Below are 25197 nucleotides of genomic sequence, written 5' to 3'. Positions count from 1 at the left end.
ACCTCATCTAAAGCCTCACCCAAGGCCATGCCCCTTTCCAGGATAACCCACATCCAATGATCTACTGTTGTGGAGGTTTAAAGGACCAACTCTGAACACTCATATGGACCATTCTAGTTGCAAAGCTTCCCCATGGAGTTGGGAGAGACATCAGGCCTGAATCACAGCTCGATTTTCCTTTGCTTTTTCCTGTTTCCACTGCCCTCCTTCAGGGTAGGCCCATTTGTAACATAGTCACTGTGATGAGGTGGTAAAGTCTTATTTAGAACCCAGGCAATATGACTCCAGAACTTTTAGTCTTGCTCTGATACTTGAGACAGAGTGAAGATGAGGGTGGAATTGTACATTTAGGCCTGTGAGTGACCTTTTGTGTCATCCCATAAAGGTGAGATGGTACCTCGCATCCAAGGGAGAACCAGCAAGGATTTTAAATGGGAGTGTGATATCTGAAATGTTTTAATACAGTCATTCTGCCAACAGCACAGGGACTGGGCTATGAGGGGAAAGATTACCTTATCTTCATAAAGGTTGTGGTTGGGTTAGAGTTCCTTCTTATTTTATTCACAATCCCCTCTTTAACTTTCTGAAAATAATGAGAAAGAGAGCAAGAATAAGTTGGATCAGCGAACGGTGGGTATAATTGTGAACATACTTATCCTATGAATAAAACTTAGAGTAGATGGTGTCTGTTTTTAACACAAAGAGGTTTTTGAATAAATAGCCCATAGGCCAGTAGGGAGATGACTAATAGTCAATGCCATGTACCCCCTTCTTCTCCTCTTTTATTGGGCTCATGGCATTAGTGTTGAATGTGGGCAGAAACAGTCTAAGCATCAACTATTGGTATACAAGCATCATAGGAGTTGTATACCAGCTGGGAGCATGATCTTCCCTTCTCTGGTTGTACCCAGAGGCCCTGTGGCAGGTTGAGTACACATAGAACATAGCCTCCCATGGGAACAGGATATCATTGGATCTGACCATCTCATCACCAAGAACCTGGGTCACCCAGTAGAAGGTCCTGCCTATCTCTCCACAGTGGTTGTTTCCATGAAAAAGTTGCTTATAAATCTTTATTTTATTGTCTATATCTTTCCATCTTTGAAGGCATGCCACAATGGCAAAACTCATAGAAACCTAACATTTATTTCATAGTTTATGTAGCTGATAGTATACTTTCTACAATTCTACTATGTCTCTAGCAAGTACATTTTTCTCCTTTGAAGAATAGGGGATGGCAATGGAATGCTGGCATAAGGTTAGGATGTTGGGGAGAAAGTTGGGGAGATTCATCAGTATGAATCTCCATAAGGTGGAAGGCTGTAACTTGGCCTCTTAGAATACAAGAGAATTTCTGCCAAAAGCGGTTGCCTTTCATTTGATCCAATTGCTCTTGAGCTGTCATCTTGACAGTCATCAAGTGTCATGTTTTAATCAAACATTGATAGAGAGTCCTTTGGATGTCACCTACTGAGCGAGATGTAAAAGCCACAGAAGGAATCTAAGATTCAGAACTGCCCCTAAAGCACATAGCTAGCCTGTCCATCTGATTCCTAAGGCTGCTCCAAGTTCATAGGAAGAAAGCCAGGTCTTCTGTCTGGCTTTCTTCAGATATCTTATCCACCTAAAACCACTTCATATCATTTACTGATAAAATAAAAATAAAGGCACACCAGAAAAACTTATTTCTAGGAAGTTAGAAAAACTTGGGTTATGACCCTTCAAGAAAGGACCAGAGTAGATGCTTTTCAGCCTTCATATGAAAGAGAATGGAGGGGTCTTTGGGTGAAAGCAAAGACTGAACATGTATCTGTTTTCACAGTGCAGCCTTTCACTGTTTTGTGCAGTGATCATATGGAAAATTTAACCACTCTGAGAACAGAGGCAGGGACTTCCGTATGAGTCCTCACAGACCCCTAATCAATAAAAGTAATCTCCTTACACCTATTGTGTAAATGTCCTGTTGGTATCCTTGTTTAATTATCAAAATGATTTTTAAACAAAGAAAAAATTGGCTGTGGAATGATTCTCTTAATGGTGAATTGAATTCCCTGAATAAAGTTATTATTTTGCTGCCAAGTTCATCTTTTATCAGTTCTATTAAATAAATGTTTAGTACATTAACCCCATTTTATATTTGAAATCATCTCTACCTGAGATAAGCTGTTTTATAATGTATTCCATGATTACTATTTGAATAACAGGTGACAAAATGCATGAGAAACAATACATTTAAAAATGTTTAGAAAATTATAGCATTGTTTCAAAATTTTTCTGAAATGGAATGCAATTTTTCACCATACTTCCAAGGTTTATTTACCATAATTTTATTGTTTTACTTTGGGCAATTTATAGACATCTACATACATCAGTTCATTGATTCTATGCCCTTCTGGAGAAGATGTTTGTCACAAAGAACTGTATCTGTAGTGGTCATAGTGTATATAACAATGGCTATAAGAAGGAAAAATAGTGTCATTCATTTTCAGAACTATCAAATCACTGTACCATATTATTTTTCTATATCCATAGTGAAAATTAAGAAAAAAGACAGTAGCACATGATTATATCATGTTTTGAATGAATTATTTCCCAGAACAATAATTTTACATGCTTCTGACATGCTTCAAGGTAACTTTATTATTGACAAGTTTTAAAACAAGATTAATTTATTTTATAACCGGGTTTTTACCTGTAAGATTTACAATTTACAGTAATTATATATTTTTTAGCTTTGGATATATCCAAGCTATCATCTCTGAGTAACTCGCCTTTACTGTAATTGTCAAGCAGCTGATCTATATAGGTGCAGATAAATTTAGCCACAAATATTTCTAAGGCATCAAAAAAAAATGCTGTGGTTACAGAAACTGAGGAAAATAAAGGATGAAAGGTAAATTTGTAAATTTACTTCTAAATATAAAATTTTATTCTTAACTATACTATCCTAAATATGTCAAAATGTGTGTTTCTTGATTTTTTTAATTTTATTTTAATCATTGTTCAAGTACAGTTTTCTGTCTTTTACTCCCATCCCAGCCCACCCCCCCAGCCCTCCCGTCCTCCCTCCCACTTCCACCTCCACTAGTTTCTGTCCATGTGTCCTTTATACTTGTTCCTGTAGACCCTTACTTTTTTCCCCTGAAATTTCCCTAAAATTCCCTCCCCTCTCCTCTCTGGTCACTGTCAGCATGTTCTCTATTTCAGTGTCTTTGGTTATATTGTGTTTGTTTGTTTGTTTGTTTGTTTGTTTGTTTTGTTTAGGTTCCTGTTAAAGGTGAGATCATATGGTATTTGTCTTTCATTGCCTGGCTTATTTCCCTTAGCATAATGCTTTCCAGTTCCATCCATGCTGTTGCAAAGGTTCGTTAACATTAAGGCTTTAAAAACAAAGTGAAAGCCTTAATGGCCCGTTGGTCTCCCTCCATTTAGCAATTATTCACTAGGGCACATGCAATAGAAAATAATATAGTATTATTTTGAAGCTAAAATTAGGCACATCACAGATCAAGTTTAAAAACTTATAGCCTTTAAAATAGATACACACGAACACACATGGCCATATTCTAAATTCCCACATACCAGTACAGAGAAATAGCTTTCAGATTTCCTTTCATAAGTGTTTTTCTCTAACAGGTGTGCTTTCTTTCCATCGAATTCCATTCCATTCCATTCCAACCTCTTCTTTTTCTGACATGTAAGAGGTGCTACCTCAAGTGGTAATAATAAAAATACCATCAGACACCATCCTGCTCACTTAAATGGTGATATTTCACCTAAAAATAAAAGATAAATAGTACCTTTGTGCACAATAATGGTAATGCACATGTATTTATGAATTCTCAAAGGTTTCTCTCCAGGATCCTTTTTAAATTGATAAATCTTATCTAAACCAATTTGCATGAACATTAACAAAAGCCCCAGAGGGAATTTTGTTCAAACCTAGGTGGTTTGTGAAGCATCTAGGTTTGGAATGTAAAATCATTTTTCTTTATGTATAGTTGATGAGAAGAGCCAAGGTAGATTACAAATTTATGGTAGATTCCATTAGCCCATTTGTTAAATCTGCAGATAAGAAAGCAATACCTCATCCAACTTTTTCAGTGTCTAACATAGAACACAAGTTAGTGTTACAGGCAGAGGGAATGATATGATCAGATATTTTGGGGAAATACAGAGTTAAACAAGCTGAACAGGTTTCTTTATCTGTGGACAGCTTTCGGAAGCTATAACATTCTGAGATGCATTGTAAATCACCAAGAGGTCATTGATTCATGTGGTGTTTTCCAAACTTTTATTCCACAACAAATCTCAGGACCAGAATGGCACTAAATGTACTTTGGGAATTGCTGTAATTTTCAACTATTTCACCAAAATACCATTGCAACAAGCTAAAAATTGATTATTCTTTTTTTTATTTTTTTAATTTATTTTTTTATTGATTATGCCATTACAGTTGTTCTATTCCCCCCTTCATTCCCCTCCACCCTACCCCCATCCCCACCATTACCCCCCTTTAGTTTATGACCATGTGTCGCAAGTTCTTTAGATTCTATATTTCCCATACTATTCTTGCCCCCCATATATTTTCTATCTACTGTCTATGCTACTTATTTTCTGTACCTTCTCCCCACTTCTCCTCCTCCCACTCCCCTGTTGCTAACCCTCCTTGATATCTTCATTTCTATGTTTCCACTCCTGATCTAGCTGTCCTTTTAGTTTGCTTTTGTTTTAGGTGTGGTTGTTAATAACTGCGAGTTTGCTGTCCTTTCACTGTTCATGATTTTTTAACTTCTTTTTCTTAGATAAGTCCCTTTAACATTTCATATAATAAGGGCTTGGTGATGATGAACTCCTTGAATTTGATCTTATCTGAGAAGCACTTTATCTGTCCTTCCATTCTAAATGAAAGTTTTGCTGGATAGAGCAATCTTGGATGTAGGTCTTTGGATTTCATGACTTGGAATACTTCTTTCCAGCTCCTTCTTGCCTGCAAGGTCTCTTTTGAGAAATCTGCTGACAGTCTGATGGGAACTCCTTTGGAGGTGACTGTCCCCTTAGCTCTTGATGCTTCTAGGATTCTCTCCTTCATTTTAATCTTGGCTAATGTAATGATGATGTGCCTTGGTGTGTTCCTTCTTGGGTCCAACTTCTTTGGGACTCTCTGAGCTTCCTGGATTTCCTGGAAGTCTATTTCCCTTGTCAGATTGGGGAAATTCTCCTTTATTATTTGTTCAAATAAGTTTTCCATTGGTGGCTGTTCCTTTCCCCTTTCTGGTACCCCTATAATTCGGATGTTGGAGCATTTAAAGATGTCCTGGAGGTTCCTAAGCCTCTCCTCATTTTTTTGAATTCTTGCTTCTTCACTCTTTTCTGTTTGGTCATTTTTTTCCTCCTTCTGGTCCACTCCATTGATTTGAATCCCAGTTTCCTTTTCATTGCTGTTGGTTTCCTGTGCAATTCCATTCATTTCAATTAGTTTCGCCTTCATATGTTTCTCTAATTTGTGGCTATAATCAACCAGATCTGTGAGGATCCTGATGACCAGTGTTTTAAACTGTGCGTCTGAGAGTTTTGCTATTTCTTCATCACTTAGATTTATAGGCTCTGGGGCTTTGAGATCTTCTTGAGCCATTTTTGGTCTGTTCATGCCCGTTAAGTAGGAGGAGTGGAACCTTGGACTCCCAGGTCGCTGGGTTGTGACACTGTATGTGGGGGCGTGGTCAGAGGGGGGAAATGGCAATCCCTTCTGCTGTTTCTCGCTGCTGGGTGAGGAGCAGAGCCTTAGGTGGTTCACCAGGGTAGGGCCACTTAGGTTGCTGGGTTATGACGCTGTATGTGGAGGCGGGGTCAGAGCCGGGAAATGGCAGCACCCTCTGCTGCCGCTTGCCGCCGGCTCTTGTCCAATCGCCCACTCCCTCGCTTGTCTATCCACACATGAATGCGTGACCACAGTCAACCCGCAGCCATGCTCCCTCACTGTTTCCCCAGGGTTGCTTGCTGAGTTGCCCACCAGGTCCAACCCTGCACCTGAATTCCGCGTGCCTGAGTTCATCTGACTGAGTTTTCCTGTGCAACCCCACTCCTCCAGCTGCTGGTTTCACCCCTCTTACTGGTCAGGCTGAAGAATTTGTTGTTATCAGACTTCAAAAAAGTTCAATTTTCTGTGTCCTGGCTATGTTTTCTGTTGCTAATATTTAGTTATCTCTAAACTTGGTTGTGTGAGGAAGCATGGCGTCTCCACCTATGCCTCCATCTTGGCGGAAGTAAAAAAAAAATTTATTATTCTAAAGGCCTGAACTTCCAATTCAATTTGATAAATTCTTAAAAATTACACTTCCCTTTGTTATTTGATGTCTCTTTTTGAAGCATTTTATTTTTTAATATACTTTTAATTACAGTTGACATACAATATTATATTAGTTTCAAGTGTACAACAATGGTGACACTTATATACCTTACAAAGTCATCATCTTGCTAAGTTTAGTAACCATGTGGAAGATGGCTTTTTTTTTTTAAGTCAGGTGACTGACTGTCTTGGTCAATTTGTCCAAGTTTTTGAAACCAAAATCTTGGAAAAGTAAACCTATTTATGTTTTTTTAGATTTCTACATTTTATTTTATTTATGTTTTCTGTAAAAGAATTATGTAATCGCCTCTAAAATTATATATTTTCTTTTTTACACTTGACCATTTAACTTTATTTTTCCTCCATGTACTGCAATGGGGAAACATAAAGCATAAAGAATTTGAAAATGTGATCTTATTTTTTAAAACAATATTCCAACAGAAACTAAAGGCTGTGCATGCTAATATGAAAAATCAAAAAAAGCATGAGAAAAACTTTCTACCATCCAGGCACAGGAATACATGCCCAAAACCCAAATAATTCAGGTGTTTCATGCTAAAGCTATACTGACACAAATCCCCAGCAGGTGTATCTCTCCCTGAGTTTCATAGAAATAACCAGCCATCTTTTCTCCCTTATGCAGTGTTTGTTTCTTTTTTTTTTTTTTAGTACTTGGCAATACTGGGACATGCTATTTCTTAGTTTTTGTGATTGTCATGAAAGCCTTTGCTTGATTGACTTGTAGTTATTTATATTTTAACTTCAGGTAATTCATTTTTTATTAAAAACCTATTATAGATTTCAGCCCTGGCTGGTGTAGCTCAGTGGATTGAGTGCAGGCCTCTGAACCACATGATTGTGGTTCAATTCCCAGTCAGGGCACATGCCTGGGTTGCAGGCCAGTTCCCAGCATGGGATGCAGGAGAGGCAACCATACATTGATATTTCTCTCCTCTCCTTCCCTTTCTCTCTAAAGATAAATAAATAAAATCTTTTAAAAAACCTATTATAGATTTCAAATTCTATTGCTATTCCCTATGATAGAGCATTATGACAGCCCTGAACACAAAGCTTTGGAAAGGCTTATAGCCCAGTCTCAGGCCATTGTGGTCATGGACTGTGCTGCTGCCCAGTGTCTGTGGAAGCCAGCCCTGAAGTCAGTGAACAGCACAAATGTTAGACACTGGCTGTGAGCTCTTACCTAAGCATTTACTTCTAGCCTCATTCCTCACTTGCTAAAGCGGATTTATAAAACATTTAACATACTTATTTAGTAACTCTTACAGGAATAGAACTCGAAAAATTATAGCACTGTTCTGAATTTTATTCAATCATTTTGACATCATCATAGAATCTTACTGTCTGAAGAAGCCTTAGAGGTCATCTATTTCAGGGTGTTCAGGCTTTAATGTGCATGGGCATCACCTGCAGAGCTGTCAAAATCCAGATAGCTATTCCCTTCCAGAAGTTCTGATTCAGCAGGTCTGGGGTAAAGGACAAAAATTTGCATTTTTAACAGTTCCCAGGGAAAGCTGGTGTTGCTAATCCCAGCCCCTGACGTTGAGAACCTCTGTGGTAGAAGCCCTTGTTTCCAGCCTGCTCTGGAGAACCTGAGCATGCCTGGAGCTGGCCTTCAAACCAAAGCCTGCAGAGCTGTCAGAAAAGAGGGAAAATCGTGATTTCTCCAGACCTCAGATCAGCATGAGGGATGATGGATTGGTGGCCCTCCATGCTTATTAGGGCATTCATCAGGGAAGAATAATTCAGTAACACAGATCCCTGAAACCATTCTGGCTTCTCAGCCTATTGAGGCCCATTTTTGAGAATCACTGATCTCATTCAAACTTCTCATTTTACGGAAGGAAATGTAGGCTCAGGCAGGGCAAGATGACATGTCCAGTTAGCGCTGACTGGGAACAGAACCCAGGTGCAGTGACTTATATTGATTTCACATTCCCTCCTCCATTACTAGTTCTGCCTAAGTTCTGCCTAAGAATGCACGGCCAAACATTTCTCAATAATTACCAATATTGGCAAAATAATTTTTAACAGGTTTTCATCTTTGCTGAGTGGATGTATTAATTTTTTATTTTATTTTATTTATTTATTTTTAGAGAGGGGAAGGGAGGGAGAAGAGAGGGAGAGACACATCAATGTGTAGCTGCCTCTTGCACGCTCCCTATGGAGACCTGGCCCACAACCCAGGCATGTGCCTTAACTGGGAATTGAACCTGCAGCCCTTTGGTTCACAGGCTGGCACTTAATCCACTGAGGCACACAAGCCAGGGTGGATATATTGACTTCTTAGTCTGTGATTTTCTACTCTCTTCTCCCAAAATGGGGAAAATTCTGACACAGCCTTGCTCTTGCTTGTGGTAAGATTAAGATTTATGTTGTTTCATTTGTTTGTTTGTTTGTTTGTTTGTTTTGTTTAATCTCACCTCCATACATTTATTTATTTTATTTTTTATTTAATCTTTATTGTATTTTTCCATTACCATTTAGTCTTCTTATACCTCTCTCACCCTGGCAATCACCATGCTGTTGTCCATGTCTATAAGTCCTTTTTCCTTTTTGATCAATCCCTCCACCCCCTAACCTCCAATTTTATTAACAGAAAGTTCCCAAACAATTTTTGGGAACAATTCTAAACAATGATTTTTTTTCTTTTCTTGGCTTACATCTCCTATAGGTAGTGGTCCTTACTATTAGCTTAATGTTTTTAGAACAATCTATAACCAATATATTTTGTGAACACAGAGGAATTTTATTTACCTCTGAGCATTTTGGTGATGTTTATTGTTTGTTTGTTTTTGCTTTCTCTTTCATGTATTTATCTTCCTTTTTCTATAGAATCATATTTTCTCTAATAATTTGGACCATTTGTTTTTTCTAAAGGCAAAGTTCTCTTCTGGACCCTTGAGGCTGCCTGAATCTGACATGGGTGTGGCACCTGCAAAAAATACCTCTACTCTTTACAATAGATTTTAACCCAGGGCTGCGTATGAACACCCACTTAAAGATGGGTGTGAAATGACCAGAAATGGCATTATCTTCTCTCTATAGTCTAAATGGTAAACTTGATCCTTATTGTGAATTCAAGAAAGTAGACATTCAAAAGTTTAACTGTACATTGACAGTAAGTGGGTTGATTTCTGCTGGTCCTGGGAAAAAATAATGCATGGCCCAAATGTAGTATTATTTTGTGGGAAGAATGGCATATTCTGACCAGCTTTCTTCTAAGACAGCTGTTCAGTGGATGCGTTTTAGGAAGCAAGCAAGCCATTATGCATAACAATAAAATTCAGTAAAAGCTTGCCCATGGATGGATAAAACCAAAATATTGTGCATAACATTTGTTACAGCACATTTTAATAACTAATGTGGTTATTGAGATGGAAGGAAAAAATACATATGTTTTGTTCTTTATAAGTGATCAAATGAACTGGTTGGACTTATAAAAATTTCTTAGGTTTCAATAGTAAAATTAATATCTATAAAATACATGCATATTCAGGAGTAAAATAGCCCCAAAGTAAATAAGAGAAATTCATCTTCTCTAGGTAGATTCTCAGAGACCTGAAATCTTATCATAAACTAATACAACCCCTATAATTTATTTTTATTATTATAATTCCCAGCTCAGTCTTTACACACAGATGCAGCTATGGATACAATGATGGCCCTTCATAATACATCTTTGTAATTTTTTGTAACAGAGAACATTTTGTATTATAAAAGATGATGGCTTTGTTTTCATTACTCAAAATTTAATTGTTAATTTTTGGTCTATGAGAATTTTAGAATTCCCTTTAATAAAATGAATGAAAGTATTTTATGACTTGCTGACTACAAGTTGGTGTTGTTTCTAAAGTTGCAAAGCTGTTAAGGCTTTCTCCATTATCTTGCAAAAGGGTACAAATATTTTGGTGCTTTCATAGCAACAGTTTACAGGGAAATTGCTCAGGAGATACTCCATGCCATTTGAACACATGCAGGCCATCCACACTCATACATACATTTCTTTACTTTCTTTCTCTGCCTTCAGTGTCCAGCTCAAAATTTTCCAATTTGCTCTAGACATTTAGAACATACCAGACATTCTGTCGTTCTCATAAGTTTTAAATTAGTCTTTTTCAGCTCTAAAAGCCTGCTTCCTTGATCTACCATTTATTCAGGATTGAGCTATCAGTTATTTCGTGAAGTTTCACTGACACCCCTCTTTTTCCTGTTCCCCACAAGGGAACTGGCAAGCCAGTTCCCCAACATTCCCACAGCTCACTGAGCCAATCCCTACTGTGGATCGTACCCATTAGCTCATAATTTATCTGTCTACATAACTGCCCCTGTACACCCTGGAAGATCTTTGGGAAAGAAACTATATCTCTGTACCTGGCATACATATAGCTGATGCTCAATGTTTGCTGAATCAATGAATAGTAAACTAGACTGTGCTTCCATGTGCAAAGACAGCCCAGGCCACACCCTTCTCCTAGTGAAGGGCAGTCTTCTGCCTTTGTCTTTGCTTCAGCAGCCTCTTGTCCTCTTTCCTCTCCAGTCTGACCTGCCCCCACCCCAGTCCAACTCAGTCTCCAAAGTGACTATTCTAAATTTAAGGTGTCATCATTCTCATCTGCCTTTGCCTATAGAATAAAGGACAAGGCCTGCAAAGTTATGTTCCAAGTCCTCCCTCCATAAACTCATTCCTTACCTCATCATCTGCTGCGTCTCTTCTTCCTCTTCACAATCCTAAAATATCCAAGTGCCAGCCTATTGGCTCCACACCCACAAAACACTGTCTCTTATCTCCACATCTGTGGCCACACTATACCCAGTGGTTGAAAAGCCTTTCTCTCCCCTTTCCACTTGCCCAATCAACTACTAATAATCCCTTCAGATTTGGTTTCTAAATGGTTTAGTTGCCTGAGGCCTCGTCCAGACTCTATGCTTCCTCTTCATACTGCACTGGCATCCAGGGATAGAAATCAGCAGTTTATCAATTAGACTGGAAGCTCCTCAAGGTAAGAGGCTCTGGTCTTGTTCACAGCTTTATCCCTGGGGCCTGGCTATTTATGGGAAATAGCTAATGAACAGAATGGAGGCTCCCCAGGGCAGACTGGACTCTCTGCCTTTCATCCTTTCTTGTCTTTCTTCTGCTCTTGATAGCACCTATTTTCCCTGCAGGGACTCGACAAGTGTTGGGAAGTAACTTTAAGTAAGCATGGGAGGGGAAGAGTTTGCTGTGTGTTCCCATAGCTAAAAACTAAAATAATACCAACTACTGTACTATGGCAACAATTTATTTCTTTTAAAAAAAAGTATAGCCTTTTTTCTTTCATCACAGGAGTGCTCCCAATCACTTGTTTAAACTGGATGATAGAATAAAAAATACAGAAATATCAACAAATTCACCAAACTAATGTGCCATGACAATAAGCAATTGGTAAGAGGAGCCCTATTGTACGTAAGTAAGAAAATAGCATGAAACTCAATACAAGATAGATTTTCAGGTTATTAAATGGGGGACTAGAGAGAAAAGGAAATGAGATGTGTAGGCTTGTGGTAACACAGTATTTGTCTACATATAACTTAGATGAAATCTGATTGAGTTGCTGTGTTTCCATAATACTGACCTCTCTACTTCCAAGTCAAATGTATTAGATTAAGTTAAAAGCTATTTTTCCCTCAACTTTGGCCTTGACTATTTTATCAATATATTTAAAACTAAAGGAAATTCTTATAGTTTGCTACCAAATCATAGTGTGACAGCCAGACTTATTTCCTTCTCCTCTTTCAAAGGTTCTCTATTCCTTCAGTGCTGATCTCATTGATAATCCTGTACAATCTGACCTAGGCCTCCTGAAGAAATCTACCTCTCTCCAGTGTACTTCTAGAACACTTTCACAGATGTTCACATGTGCTCATAGGTGCAATTATGTCCAGGGTTAGTGATATCTGACTTTTGACTCTGCATCCAATGATTCTAGGAGCCACAAACCCTAGGAGTTCACTAAATGCCAAACTGAACAGAATCCCTGTGAAGTTTCACCACAGTGAGGTTGCACAAAATTAGAGCATGCCCCTCATTCACTGATGTTAGTCCATAACCTGGCCTCAAAGCAGCATTACTTGTGCCCAAAGGCATATGTCTCCATCCTTCTGCTCCCATCCATGCTGCTGTCTACATGCACTTTGTTCTAGTCCCAAAGGCTAGGCTGCAGATATAGACTCCATAGTCCAACTCCATTTCTTCCACCACAGCCCACGGATAAAAATATAAAAGCCCTCATTCACTGCCATCTTCAACTGCCAAACAACATCAAACCTAGAGATTAAGCCCTTTGCCCAGCCACATCCCCACTCAATTCCAACCTTGCAATTTCTAGGGATACAAAGGCTTTGATTCAAGATGTCCAGGGAATGTCTGGGTCTTCCTCTTTAGATGCTGCCAATGTTGAGTTTTATATCCTAAAGTATTTCCAACCAGTCAGAAAGACTGTTAATTGCCCCTTTCACCTTGTGGGAATCTTCCTAAGCAAATGAAGGAAAGCTATAAGGGCTGATGCCAAGGGCTGTCAATCACATGATTGACACATCAGGGATTAAGAACTCTCAGGACTGTGTCACCCATGTTCCATGCTCTCACTAGTCAGCATGGTGTGAGACTGTAAAGTAAGTTTGTTTAAACTTTTTTAAAAAGAGTTTAGACAAATTTGCCTCCAAAATTTTTACTCCTTTCTGTAAATATTGAAGAGTCAAACTCCCACCAAGTTCCCAGTGAGGCCTAGAGATCTTCAACTCCCTTCTTCATTTATTCAGTTAACATTGAGGGCTTACTGGGTGCCTGGTACTGTTGAAGGAGCTGAAGATATAGTGGTCAACTAAAATTTACATTCTAGAGAGAGGGATGAAAATAAACAAATGAGTAATATACTATCAGATTCAAAATTCTGTGAAACAAGTAAAATGCGATGGAGAGAAAAGAAGAAATTTAAAACATTTTTATTATGGAAAATTACAAAAAAAACAAAATATAGTACAGTTGATCCTTCAAAAGAGGATTGGGGGACTAACTTTGTACACACTCAAAAATTCATGTGTAACTTTTGACTTCCTAAAAATTTAACTACAGTTGGCCCTTCATATCTGCAGGTTTCACATCTGTGGATTCAACCAACTACAGATCAAACATGGTATTTTCTATCCACTGTTGAGAATCTATGGATGCAGACAACTGACCATTCTAATAGTCTACTATTGACCAGAAGCCTTACCAATAACATAAATGGTTGTTTAACACATATTTTGTATTATATGTATTATATACTATATTCTTTACAATAAAGTAAGCTAGAGAAAAATATCATTAAGAAAATCATAAGAGAAAAAATATTTACTGTATTTATTTCAAAAATCTACATATGAGTGAATGTATGCAGTTCAAATCCCTGTTATTCAAAGGCTAAGTGTATATCCACCATTATACTCCTACAATGATCAACCCAAGACCCTGTTCTCTCTCCCCACCCCACCATGAATTGTTTTGAAACAAACCTAGACATTATATCATGTCCTTATACATGTTTTGGCATATTCCCTCTAAAAGGAATGGAATGTTATTTAGATAGGGTAATTGAGAAGGTATCTCTTAGAAGTTAATATGGGAAAAGAGATATGTGAATGGGAGAGTTACAGACTTTGAGGATCCATAGAAAGGCCTGTGTGACAACCCTAGAGGGATGAAGGGCAGAGGGGACTCAGTACTAATACAGCAGTATGAGAAGAATTTTCTACAAAGAATAAAAATTATTGGCAAAATTTATATAGTGCCTACTTTATGCCAACAACTCTTCTAGTGTTTTGCTCACATTAACTCATGTTTTTCACAATAACCCTATGAAGTCATTAGCACTATTATTATTCCCATTTTACTAAAACTGAAGAAACTAGGACACAGAAGGTCTATTTGGGCTACTCTAACAAAATATCACAGGCTGTGTTGCTTATAAATAACAGATATTTATTTCTCACAGTTCTGGAGGCTAGGATCTCTAACAGCAAGGAACCAGCATGGTCACATTCTGATGAGAGCTCCCTTCCTGGTTCACAGCACCTTTTTCCGTGTCCTCATATAGTAGAAAGGTCTAGGATCTCTGTGGAGTCCCTTTGATAAAGGTATCATGAGGGCTGTACCCCTGTGACTTAAGCACCTCCCAGAGGCCCCACTTTCTAATACCATCACCTCTAAAGGTTAAGATTTCAACATATGAATTGGGAGTGAAGAGACACAATCATTCATACCATGGCATAAAAGTACAACTAGTAACTGGAAGCCTCATAATTGGAACCCAGGCAATCTGGTTCTAGAACTCAAGTTCTTAACTCTTACACTGTACTGCTTCCCCTTTCAGATATAGTGACTCATTCATTGCCACTCACATTTCTATGCAACTTCAAACAAGTAGAGGTGCACAGACTCAGAGCTGCTCCTCCCAGGTCTTTTTGAACCCACCTCTTCTATCACTGACTCCAATCCTAGGCTGCCACCAGGTCTGGATCCTGCTACCTGTCCCATTCATCTTTTCCTATGTCCCTTCCCTTCTAACCAAAAGCTCTTTCCCTGTTTAACTGTAAGTGTTATGAGGGTAGTGGATGTGTCAATCAGTCAGTCATTGTTTCTCCTCACAGAGCCCCCCAAAAATAGTTGGTACTGAATAAATGTCTGTGGGATTAAACATTAATAAGTAAAAGGAAGTTACATTTGCACTGTAGCAGGTAATGCTAATGTTCCACCCAGAATCCCTGAAATCCCTCTTTTCCGTGAGTCTCCCCATGCTTGTGGGAGGGGTTTCAATGACCAGCACCTGCAGCCCTCCTAAGGACTTCACTTTTCCCCATGAGCAAAGAGCCCTCTCTTTGACCCCAGCTTCTTTGCATTAGAGTGGGGCCTAATTTATACTCCAGATCGCCTGGAGGATTGAAATTCCTCCCTTCTTCATACTTTCTGGAGGTCCTCTGATAGTAGGTAATTTAAAAATTTCCTCTGTTAACCAACATGGCTGGGTCTTGGAGCGTTAATGGAAAGTTATTATACTTAAAGTTTCACCATAAAATCAAAGTAAAATATATTCTAAAACTATACTGAAATCAATGTGATTTTACATTGATGAATCAATGCATCTTAGCAGGTTGTAGTGGCTTCATCATCATTGCAAATCTGAGGCACTCCAGCCTGAGACTTCTCAACAATGAAAACAGAGACTTCTGTTGGCAGCAAGTTGGATGATAACAACTAGCACATTGTCATCTCTGTAGAGAAGTGGGCAGAAGACAAGCAGGAAAGCTTGGCTCAATATTCAACTTCACAAAACTTATTCTCAACCATTATATGAGTTTTATAACATGTGATAATCATGAGACCAAGGGAAAAAGCCTAGTATGATAAAACACACATCAAGTAGATTGCTGAGATGAATATGGCCACCCTTCCTGTATGTGTCTGCTGGAATTTCCTTGACTTTTGAAGAGAAGACATGAAGATAACAAGTGGAAGTACTGAGTTAGTTAAAAGATCCCTAACGAACCACAAGATGCAGTTTTCACATATACGGTATAAGAAAAGTAAGGACCTAATGTGTGAATGAACTCAAAAAGCCACATTTGTCCTTATGTTTTTAGGCAGCCATTTCAAGTCCCTTTTTACCTTAAATAAGGAGTGAATTGTGATGAATGCATTTATGAACATCCTCATTTCAAAACAAATTGCACCATACTTTCGGGATTCTAAATTGAAAAGTTAGTAGCAAAGAGAGCTGCTCCAAAATCCATACTCTATAAAATCCACATAAGTCATGAGGAAAATGATAAAACTATAGATCATGGGTCCTTTATGCTCTAAAGAAAGGTTTTGAACCCCTGCATTCATAAAGCCCTCTTGGAATAAACACATAAACACAGGAATATAATACCATAGCTATACTGCCTCATCTTGCTGCCATATTTTTCTAAATAGTATTTATAATAATACAATAACATCATCAGCAAATTTTCATGAAAAGTATTGCTACTACTAATGTTCAGATTCAAAAATCCTGAATTCTTTACCAAGCTGTAGGATGTTCACCTTTCTGAGAAAAAGAAGATGGGGCAAAATTTGGATCAAGCTATCTCTCCATCATGTAGTGGCATCATCTATGGTGACATTTATTGTCATACATATGACATCATCCAAGAGTGCACCTTTAAGAGACTTTATCAAAGTTTTTCTTCTCATTACCATTTAGTGTCCACAGAAAACAAGGATGTGCACAAAACACTGTAAATTTATATCCAATATCCAATTTTGTTATATTGATGTACAAATTACAAATCCTAAATTTTTTTATAAATCTTCCTCCTGCATGCTTTCACTATCAAATCAGCAAGTGTGGGATACATTTGTTCATAATATATTGACATGAAACAGGAATTAAACTCCAAATGAGTGTCTTATAAAAGTCTAACAAATGTAAACCATGTATGAGGATAATGTGCTAGAAAGTTTTCCCTTGCTAGTCTGTCACATACTGACACTGGCCTCAAAATTAAAACACCATTTTTTCTATAAATAATCATATGAGAGGCCCAAAACAAGCAAGTGAAATCATGTTTTCAATACTTCTTTCTGATGTCTGAAATATTTTTTAAACAGATTATTTGTCTAGCCATGAAATTCACCTCATCTAATAATCATGTTAGCTAGCTAATATTTTCTTTCAAGCTCCCTTTTAAAAATAACTACAGTAAAATTAGAGAATAGTGGTAAAGTACAAAAATAGAGAATAGTTACCTGGGTTTATGTTGTTTCAAAAGTGAAAAGACATTTGTGGAGTTGAGTTCTAATTCTCATAAATTGGTTAGTTCAATATCCTCATGCATAATATGAACTGTGAAAATAATAGCTAGCATTTATTAAGAACGTGATATATGCCAAGCATGTATAATCTCACTTAATTCTTAACATAACTCTGTTTGTACCTTAAGTAGTAGTATTTTTTAAATGGATACTCTTTATTTCATTTTGTATTGTTTTATTCACTTGTATCATAAACATTTCCAATCTTTCCACATAGCAAAATAGATGCTCTTATTACACCCATTTACCCATGAGAAAATGAGGCACAGTTTACAGAAAGTCACAGCCAAGGTGCTCTGGTTTCAGAGCTGATACCCTCAACTGCATGAATGGAGGACAGGACTCTGAAATTGGGGATCCTTCCTTACTAGTACAAAAATATTTCTTAAAATTAGTCCATTATTTTATTCTCTCAAATTCGCCGGGGTGGGGTGTCTTAAGAAATTAGTATTTCTATTTGTAGGTTTTTAGACTTTCTGAGGATTCCAGAGCTATAGCACGATGTATTCAAGTACCAGAATCCTTTTGGATGAAACATGAGAACTCTTGCCCTCTGCAGATCCTTGCTTTGAGAGCATCCACATTTATAAATAAGCATATACCAGAAGTCAGTGCATCTTTCAAGTTGGTCTGTTGAAAATAAAAGTATGTAATGCAGTCAGACTTTATTTGAGCTATTCTTTGCTGGTCAGGTACATTGGCAATGAAAGATCTGAAGGTATAAACTTGGCAGCAACTTCAAAATATCCACTTGGTCCCAGAATGGTCACATGCTCATTATATGCATTTATTGTTCCTGGGTGCCCAGCTGTCCAAATCTACCCTGAGTCTCCAGTCAAGAGGAAGTATTGATAGGAACAATGCTAATGTGACATGACTGGGGACAATACAGAGTGACATGACCCAAGGTGATGAAGAAAACATTTATGGTTTCCGTACCATCTCCTCCTCCCTCCCTGTCACATATATTATGCATATAACATCCCTGACTTGGCAGTCACAGACAGAAAAGCCAAAAGATATTTATTAAGTTGCATCCCTCAACAACCCAATGGTCCACCTGAAATGCTGTCAGCTTACAGATTGGCTTGTAGCTGCTGTCTGCATACACCACACTTTCTCACCTTTAGTTCTAACTCGATGTCCAGGGGCCAACAAGGCACCTCCCCAGAGCCCACTTGCTTTTCACAAAGACCTAGGGACACTAGACAGGAAATAAGAGTCATCCAGTTGGCATTTAGCCCATTTAGACAAAGGCAGAAAATGGAAGAACAAACTGAGTTTCAACCTAGGCCCAGGATATAGAGGAAATGACCATTAAAAAAAACAAAATCTGTGTATTTGTGGTTGCTGGAGCAATCTTTCAAAGCAGCAGAAGGTTCCCCATTCCTGGCCCCATAACACAAAGGCTCAGAGCCCACTCTTAAGCATCAACTTTGTTTTATATTTAGGACAGTAGTTTTACCTTTATATAGTGCCAGTATTTACAGCAAATACATGAGACTATAGCTGAACAATACACAAGTGTCCTAAATGTAGGCAATTCTCAATCTATACTAGTGTATTGTATCCACAGAGTAATTCCATAATTTCCTACATGCATTTTTGATTGATCTAGATATTAGAGAAATGTATTAAATTTTTTAAAGAATATTTTTCCATTAAGTAAAAATCAGTCTATTTTCTTCAGAAAGCATTCCATATATATTGACTTAAATTGTTCTCCCAAAATTGTATATTCAACACTAAAACTGAACTGTACAAAATTTAATCTTTCTTTGAAGATTAAGAAGATTATTTTGAGATCTTCCTGAATCTCAGGGAATTTCATTATGATTTCAACTTGCATTCTATAAAAGAAATATAAACATAGCGGCTGGCAAATGGCCTGAGAACAGTGTGCCAGTGGGCAGTGTTTGTCCTGGCAGTTTGGGGACAGGCTTCCTCAAGGGGTCTCTTCATTGTAGGAGTGAAAAATGAGCACAATATGAACTTTATCACTTTACATATTTATGCCAAACACAAGGAGAGTTTTCTCTTAATATTACCATTACTTGCCTCATATATACTACAAAAATATACTCAGAAAACCAAGATCAAGGTCAACCTGAATTTTAAATCTCATGGTGGTAATCTGGCATAAGACAGGGTTTCTCTTGAAGCTGATGATAGAATTTTTTTTTTTACTTAAAAGAAAATCATTGTTGTCTTTTAGGAGAGAGCTAAAGGCAAAAGACACGTAAAGTAATAAGCTTAAAATGCATTTTCATTTCTAAAAAAATGTGCTGAGTTAATGAAATTTTTGTTGAACTAGTTACATGAAAATTGGTTATAAATGAATAAAGAAATCAATAGGATAAAAATATCACATTAATGAAAAAAGAATTATTAAATTCCTGTTCTTTTTGATGTCCCTCTAACAATTAGTATTTCCTTTCTCATGGGATAATATAAATTCTAGGTAAATTTCCAAAGGAATTAAATAAGAAAATATGTTTTGAGGGAAAGAAAGACAGGAGAAGGAAAAGAAGGAGAAAAAGAGAGAGACTGAGACAAAGAAAAGAGAAAGTAAAGAAGAAAGTTTATTTAAAAAAGAGGGTGGCATCTTTCAAAGAGTTTCCAGGACTTAAATTAAGTGTGGCATTAATTCTGTTTCCCCCAAGTCTTAGGCTTGGCAGGTTAATGATAAAATGCAGGGATTTCATGGATGTGGGAACTGGTGATAGAAAATGCATTATTACATTCAACAATTGTTGTACTTGAGAGGAACTATATGGGAAAAATATTACCCTAGAATAAATACAAATGAAATTCATGTATCAAAACCAATACTGTGAAAATGGTTTAAATGTTTCTTGAATTTATATCTAGTTATTAACCTAAATGCAGATTTTAGTTCAAGCTATACTTCTGCCTCATGGTCAGAATGCCTGAAAACCTGTGGTGTGGAAAATTGTCAGGATAAAGAATATTGAATTGGTCTCCATGAAAAACTGATTTTGGCATCCATAACCTCCACCCTGAGTGCAACCTCTCCAATCAAATTCTTCCTATTTCACTCTTGTCCCAGGAAAGAGGCCAAGGGAGCAGTATATATTAGCTAAAACAGCAAACACCTAACTACTCACCATAGAACCTTTCTCATTTGCCTTGAATCTCATAGGCAGAGAGAGCTCCACCCCAAAAGTCCAATCCTAGACTTAACCCCTGAAAGTGCAGAGGTAGGAGGTTTCCATTTCTACTGACTTTGGTTTCCTTCTTTCTCAGAGAAGGAAGTTGAGTGAGCCATCTGCCTTACTGATAACCCTAAAAGAAACTGCAATTTTTAAATGAAAAAGATCAATTTATTTGCAGAAATCCTTAAAATCCATTTCTCTCTTTCACACCTACTTCTGTTTCAATCTCACATTCTGTCTGGTTACCTCATGGAAAGTAAGCATTTCCTCAGAGTTTTATTTAGTATAGAGAAAAAAATCCAGGGACTTCTCCTAAATCATTTCTCTACCTGGGAAGATCCTAATGGCTCACCCCACCCCTGGGGCCCACCTCACTCTCTCCTGGGCTAGTCCCAAAACCAGGCTCCATTAAGCAACCCAGCATTGGTGGAGAATATTTTCCTTCCAGCCTCATTCCCAACATCCTCCAACCCCCATAGCTTCAGAAGGAATGTTCACCAAGCCTCCTCCAGTGGGTCCCAAGTCCTTTGCATGAGCCAGTTGGGGAAGAACTTTCTCCCCTCAGTGAAAGTTGTATTCATGTGCTGTACCTGTGCCTCTCTTGGTGGTTTCACCCTGATCTTTTCTCTCTTTGCAGCTGGTTAATAATCCACTAGCAAGTCAGGCTGCAGCGGCTGCAGCAGCAGCAGCCATGGGCTCCATAGCAAGCTCACAGGCCTTTGGCAATGCCCTCTCCAGTCTTCAGGGGGTCACGGGTCAACTAGTTACTAATGCACAAGGACAGGTGAGTGGGAGATGGGAACAAGAGTGAATTTTTATGGCAGATTGAACTCGGAAAGGAAATGAATTTTCTTTTGCATGACAGTGATATGTAACCACATCCATTTGAGTCAAATAAATAATGTTTAGTAGCAATGTCAAAAATAGGAGGAGGGTTGGAACGTTTTTCTATATTTTAAAAGGAAGGTTTTTTCCCTTCTTGAGAATGTCTCTTTTATTTTATTTTTATTTCTACATGATGACTTGTTCTGACCTTAATTGAAGAAATTAATTTTCATACCAAGGAATTCTTTAAAAAAGATAAATTTAAAAAATAAAATTTTGGTGTTGCTTTGGTATTTATTCATTCTTTTTAAACTTCAGCAGTGCGGGAAACTGGTAAGTTTCCTACCCTAATTGCTCTAAGATTTCTAAATTCAATAAATTGGCTTCAGTAAAGATAATTTCTGAATGTATGGGGAGGTGATGGGAAAAGACTGAAGAAATCACATAAAAACATCAAGAAAAAGGGTGAGGTAGATAGAGTGAAGCCCACTTCAAGTGGGCTGCACATGCTGAGCCTCTTGCTGATTCTCCTGGGAGGTAGGCAGTCTCTTATATGCTTGTAAGTTTCCTTCAGTCTGCCAGGTCCAGCAAATTTTCTTCCTGTCCTGAGCAGTACACCTGTTTGGTTACATAGCTAATGTGCCAACTTTGTGGTCACCAAGATACTGATGGAACTTGATTAGAGTGGCTCCATCTTCAAGACCCCAATAAATGTAAAAGCTGCTTGAATGACAAGAGTTGAACCTGAAGGTGTTGGGAGTGCTCCATTCGAAGGCCTGACACTCAGTCTCGAATGTTGCTATATCTGATGATGAAACGCAAAAGAGAAGGAGCCTGCACCCTCTCCAAGATTTTTTCTCCCAGAATTATTTACCCGGCAGTGAGTTTATTCATCCCTGCTTGGCCTGCTCTGTGGAGAAGAGGAATTGTGATATCTCAAACCCTTATGTAAAATATTTTCATTTTACATAAAGTGTAAACAGAGATGCATTATAAGCTAAACCCTCTCTTGTCTACATCCCAAGGGAAAGGCTGACCTTATTTTATTTCCTGGGCGGGTACAGAATTGTCCCATCAGAACCCCAAGGGCTGAACGATGGAGCTTGTCAAAGAGCGGCCCCAGGTAATGAATCATCTTATCACAGGTGCACACCACACATATTAAAGGAAGGCTGTATGAAAACCATACCCTCCACAGTCACCTTTCAATGTCGGCTTTAACCCTTGTTCCAATCCCTTTTCATCAAAGGATCATTTTATGCAGCAGCTCTCAATGGGGGCTCCAAAAAGCCCATTAAGATTTCTGGAGGGATGGGGTATTGGCGTTGAGGAAAAGTTGGTTAAAATATCTATAACTCATTCTCAGATCAGATCAGTCCTGGAAGCTGTTTCCTAGAGTTGTGCCCAAAATAGAACACTCAATTCATTTCTACCAGGCCACTGGCCCTTGAGTTGTAAATTTTAAGAGTGCAAAAAAGAACCTCTATCCACTGATGTGTATTTCCCTCTGATTTTTCTGTTTCAGCATCCAAGTAAAATGTATCACTATGCTCCCACCACCTGAGAATTAGTGGTGAAGAAATGCTTTATTGTTTAGAAGGAATTATTAGGAGCTTATTCTTCTGATAATTTAATGGTTGATCATTTTGCATTTACAAACCCATCCCCTTATCAGAGGTTAGAGAGTCAGTCTTTGCTTTGCTTGGCCTCTGCCTGCTCCCCATCCTTGCAACCCATAATTACCCATATGGAAATGAGCTTCAAAATAAAAATTTTACTGATACCCTGCATATAGTGAATAGGCATTGATTTTATTTTATTTTTTTTATTTTACAAACTGTTATGATAGTTGATTTTATAACATACACAAACTTCCTAAAGTGAAAAAATTTATACTTACAGAGAAATCAGTATTGCCTACTCATGAAGTCTGACAGCTGTAGAAATGTGCCCAAGAGCATCATGTCCTCTTCCCAGTGCCAGAAGAGAATGAGATATTCACAGTTCCAGAGTAGATGAATTGGCCACATTCATATAGTGCTATGTTTTCAAAAATCTTTGTAATATAAATGCAATCATATTTCCAGAAAAAGGCACATTCCCTGAATCTGTTGGCAGAGATGCTTGTTCAGGTTTATGAAATGGTCAGGTTACACCAAAAAAAAAAAAGAGGAAAAATTATTTGCTCTGTGTGTGTACAATCCCCTGGCTTATATTAATGTGCTACAAAAAGTAAGAATATATTGTAATCAGGTTAATAAAATTAGCCTTGCTCAAAATACTGCATAATGTGGATTACTATACCCAGCCTATTTTCAATTCCTTAAAAATCTCCACAGAGCTTTCCCAAAAAGATTACAAAAAGAAAAACTCAATATATTTAGAGATTCTTTTATGTTCTTGATGTTAACTATTTTTCATATTTGAAAATTTACTCAGAAGTAATAACATTAAAATCTGAATGTACATTTGAAAAGCATGTTTTACTCCACTGATAATTTGATGAGTGGGCCAATAGAGGAGGCATTTGCACTGCTAAAAAGTCTCTTGGGCCCTGGCTGGTGTAGCTCAGTGGATTGAGCGCGGGCCTGCGAACCAGACAATCGCGGTTCGATTCCCAGTCAGGGCACATGCCTGGGTTGCAGACCAGTTCCCTGCAGGCCAGTTTCCAGCAGGGGATGCACGAAAGGCAACCATACATTGATGCTTCTCTCCCTCTCTCCTTCCCTTCCCCTCTAAAGATAAATAAATAAAATATTAAAAAAAATAATAAAAAAAATAAAAAGTCTCTTGGCTACCTGGAAAACAAGATGAATGAGCCAATAGCTAAAAGCCCTGACTTTATTCAGACCTGCCTGGAATTAGGTTTAGTTTCAGTTTTCTACTCATATGACCTTGGGACAATGCCTTAACCTTCCCAAACCAGAGCTTCACCCTCAAACCTCTAAGACTACCTCTGTGAGGCAGCCTGGGCCAGTAGCTCTTGCTCCCTGGGCAAGCGGTCCTGGGAGGCAGGTGCCCCTCCTCATAGAGAGACATGTCCTAATCTCCCTTCAGGCCCTTGGCTTTCAATTCTCAACAAGAAGTCCCATCACCTGGAATTTGCAGTTTTGCTTTATTGTCTAAAATCTGCCTATGTTCTCAGTTACTGGGAAATCTTGGTATATTTGAGGATTTTGTTTTCTGTTCTTTTTTCCCTAATCAGTAATTATGAACAAACATGGAGGAAAAACTTCAGTCATTTTTAAATAACTTTTTGACCCTGTCATTCATTTACAGTTAATTCAGAAGTCAGACACTGTTCTAAAGAGTAATTGATTTTAACAGAATACTAAATTCTAAAGCCACAAAATACATATTTTACCCAGGGATGTTAAGGTATTTTAAAATTATATCATACACAACTTCACTCCTGGTATCAGAAGATAGCAACCTTCCTATTGGTGATCTGTGCACACAAACCTGCTTTATTGTGAGGAGTTTGAGAATGTAAGAATCTTGGTAGTAGGACATTAAGTTATTTTAGGAAAACTCATCTTTACCCTGGATAGTTCAGTGTTTGTATGTGTGTGTGTGTGTTCCAACACTCATTTGGTGGGTATGTTTAGGATTTGGTAGGTAGATTTAGATTTTTTTAAATCATGGACCTTCCTTTGTGCCCCTAGCAATATCTCCTTATTGACATTATTGCAGAAAAATAAAAGAAAATAAAATTTTATTTTCTCCTTGGACTAAAGAAAGCATTTTACATTTTAACTGAAGCTCAGGATGTTTCTTGATGAAAATAGCTCTTGACTACTATGAAATTTTCTTAAGTGGCACCAAGTCAAGTCTAAGACCTTCCCTTAGGTTTTTAAAGAGCCAGTCAAGTAAAAAAAAAAAAAAAAAGAAGAAGAAGAATAATCAACTAAACAACATTACCTTTTTAAAAATATGTTATTTATTTATTTTTT

General features: G+C 37.8%; 1 protein-coding gene across 1 annotated transcript in view; it reads left to right on the top strand.

The window, feature by feature from the left end:
* POU6F2 (POU class 6 homeobox 2) overlaps positions 1-25197 on the top strand; it is a 493389-nt gene that overhangs the window by 405695 nt on the left and 62497 nt on the right. The window contains exon 5 of the mRNA XM_053662960.1: positions 21057-21203. Coding sequence (XP_053518935.1) covers positions 21057-21203 — 147 coding nt within the window. The remainder of the gene's footprint in view (positions 1-21056; positions 21204-25197) is intronic.

Source organism: Artibeus jamaicensis, unplaced genomic scaffold (genome assembly GCF_021234435.1).
Source record: "Artibeus jamaicensis isolate MK-2021 breed Jamaican fruit bat unplaced genomic scaffold, CSHL_Jam_final contig_311, whole genome shotgun sequence".
NCBI lineage: Eukaryota > Metazoa > Chordata > Mammalia > Chiroptera > Phyllostomidae > Artibeus > Artibeus jamaicensis.
This window is presented reverse-complemented; position numbering and strand designations above follow the sequence as displayed.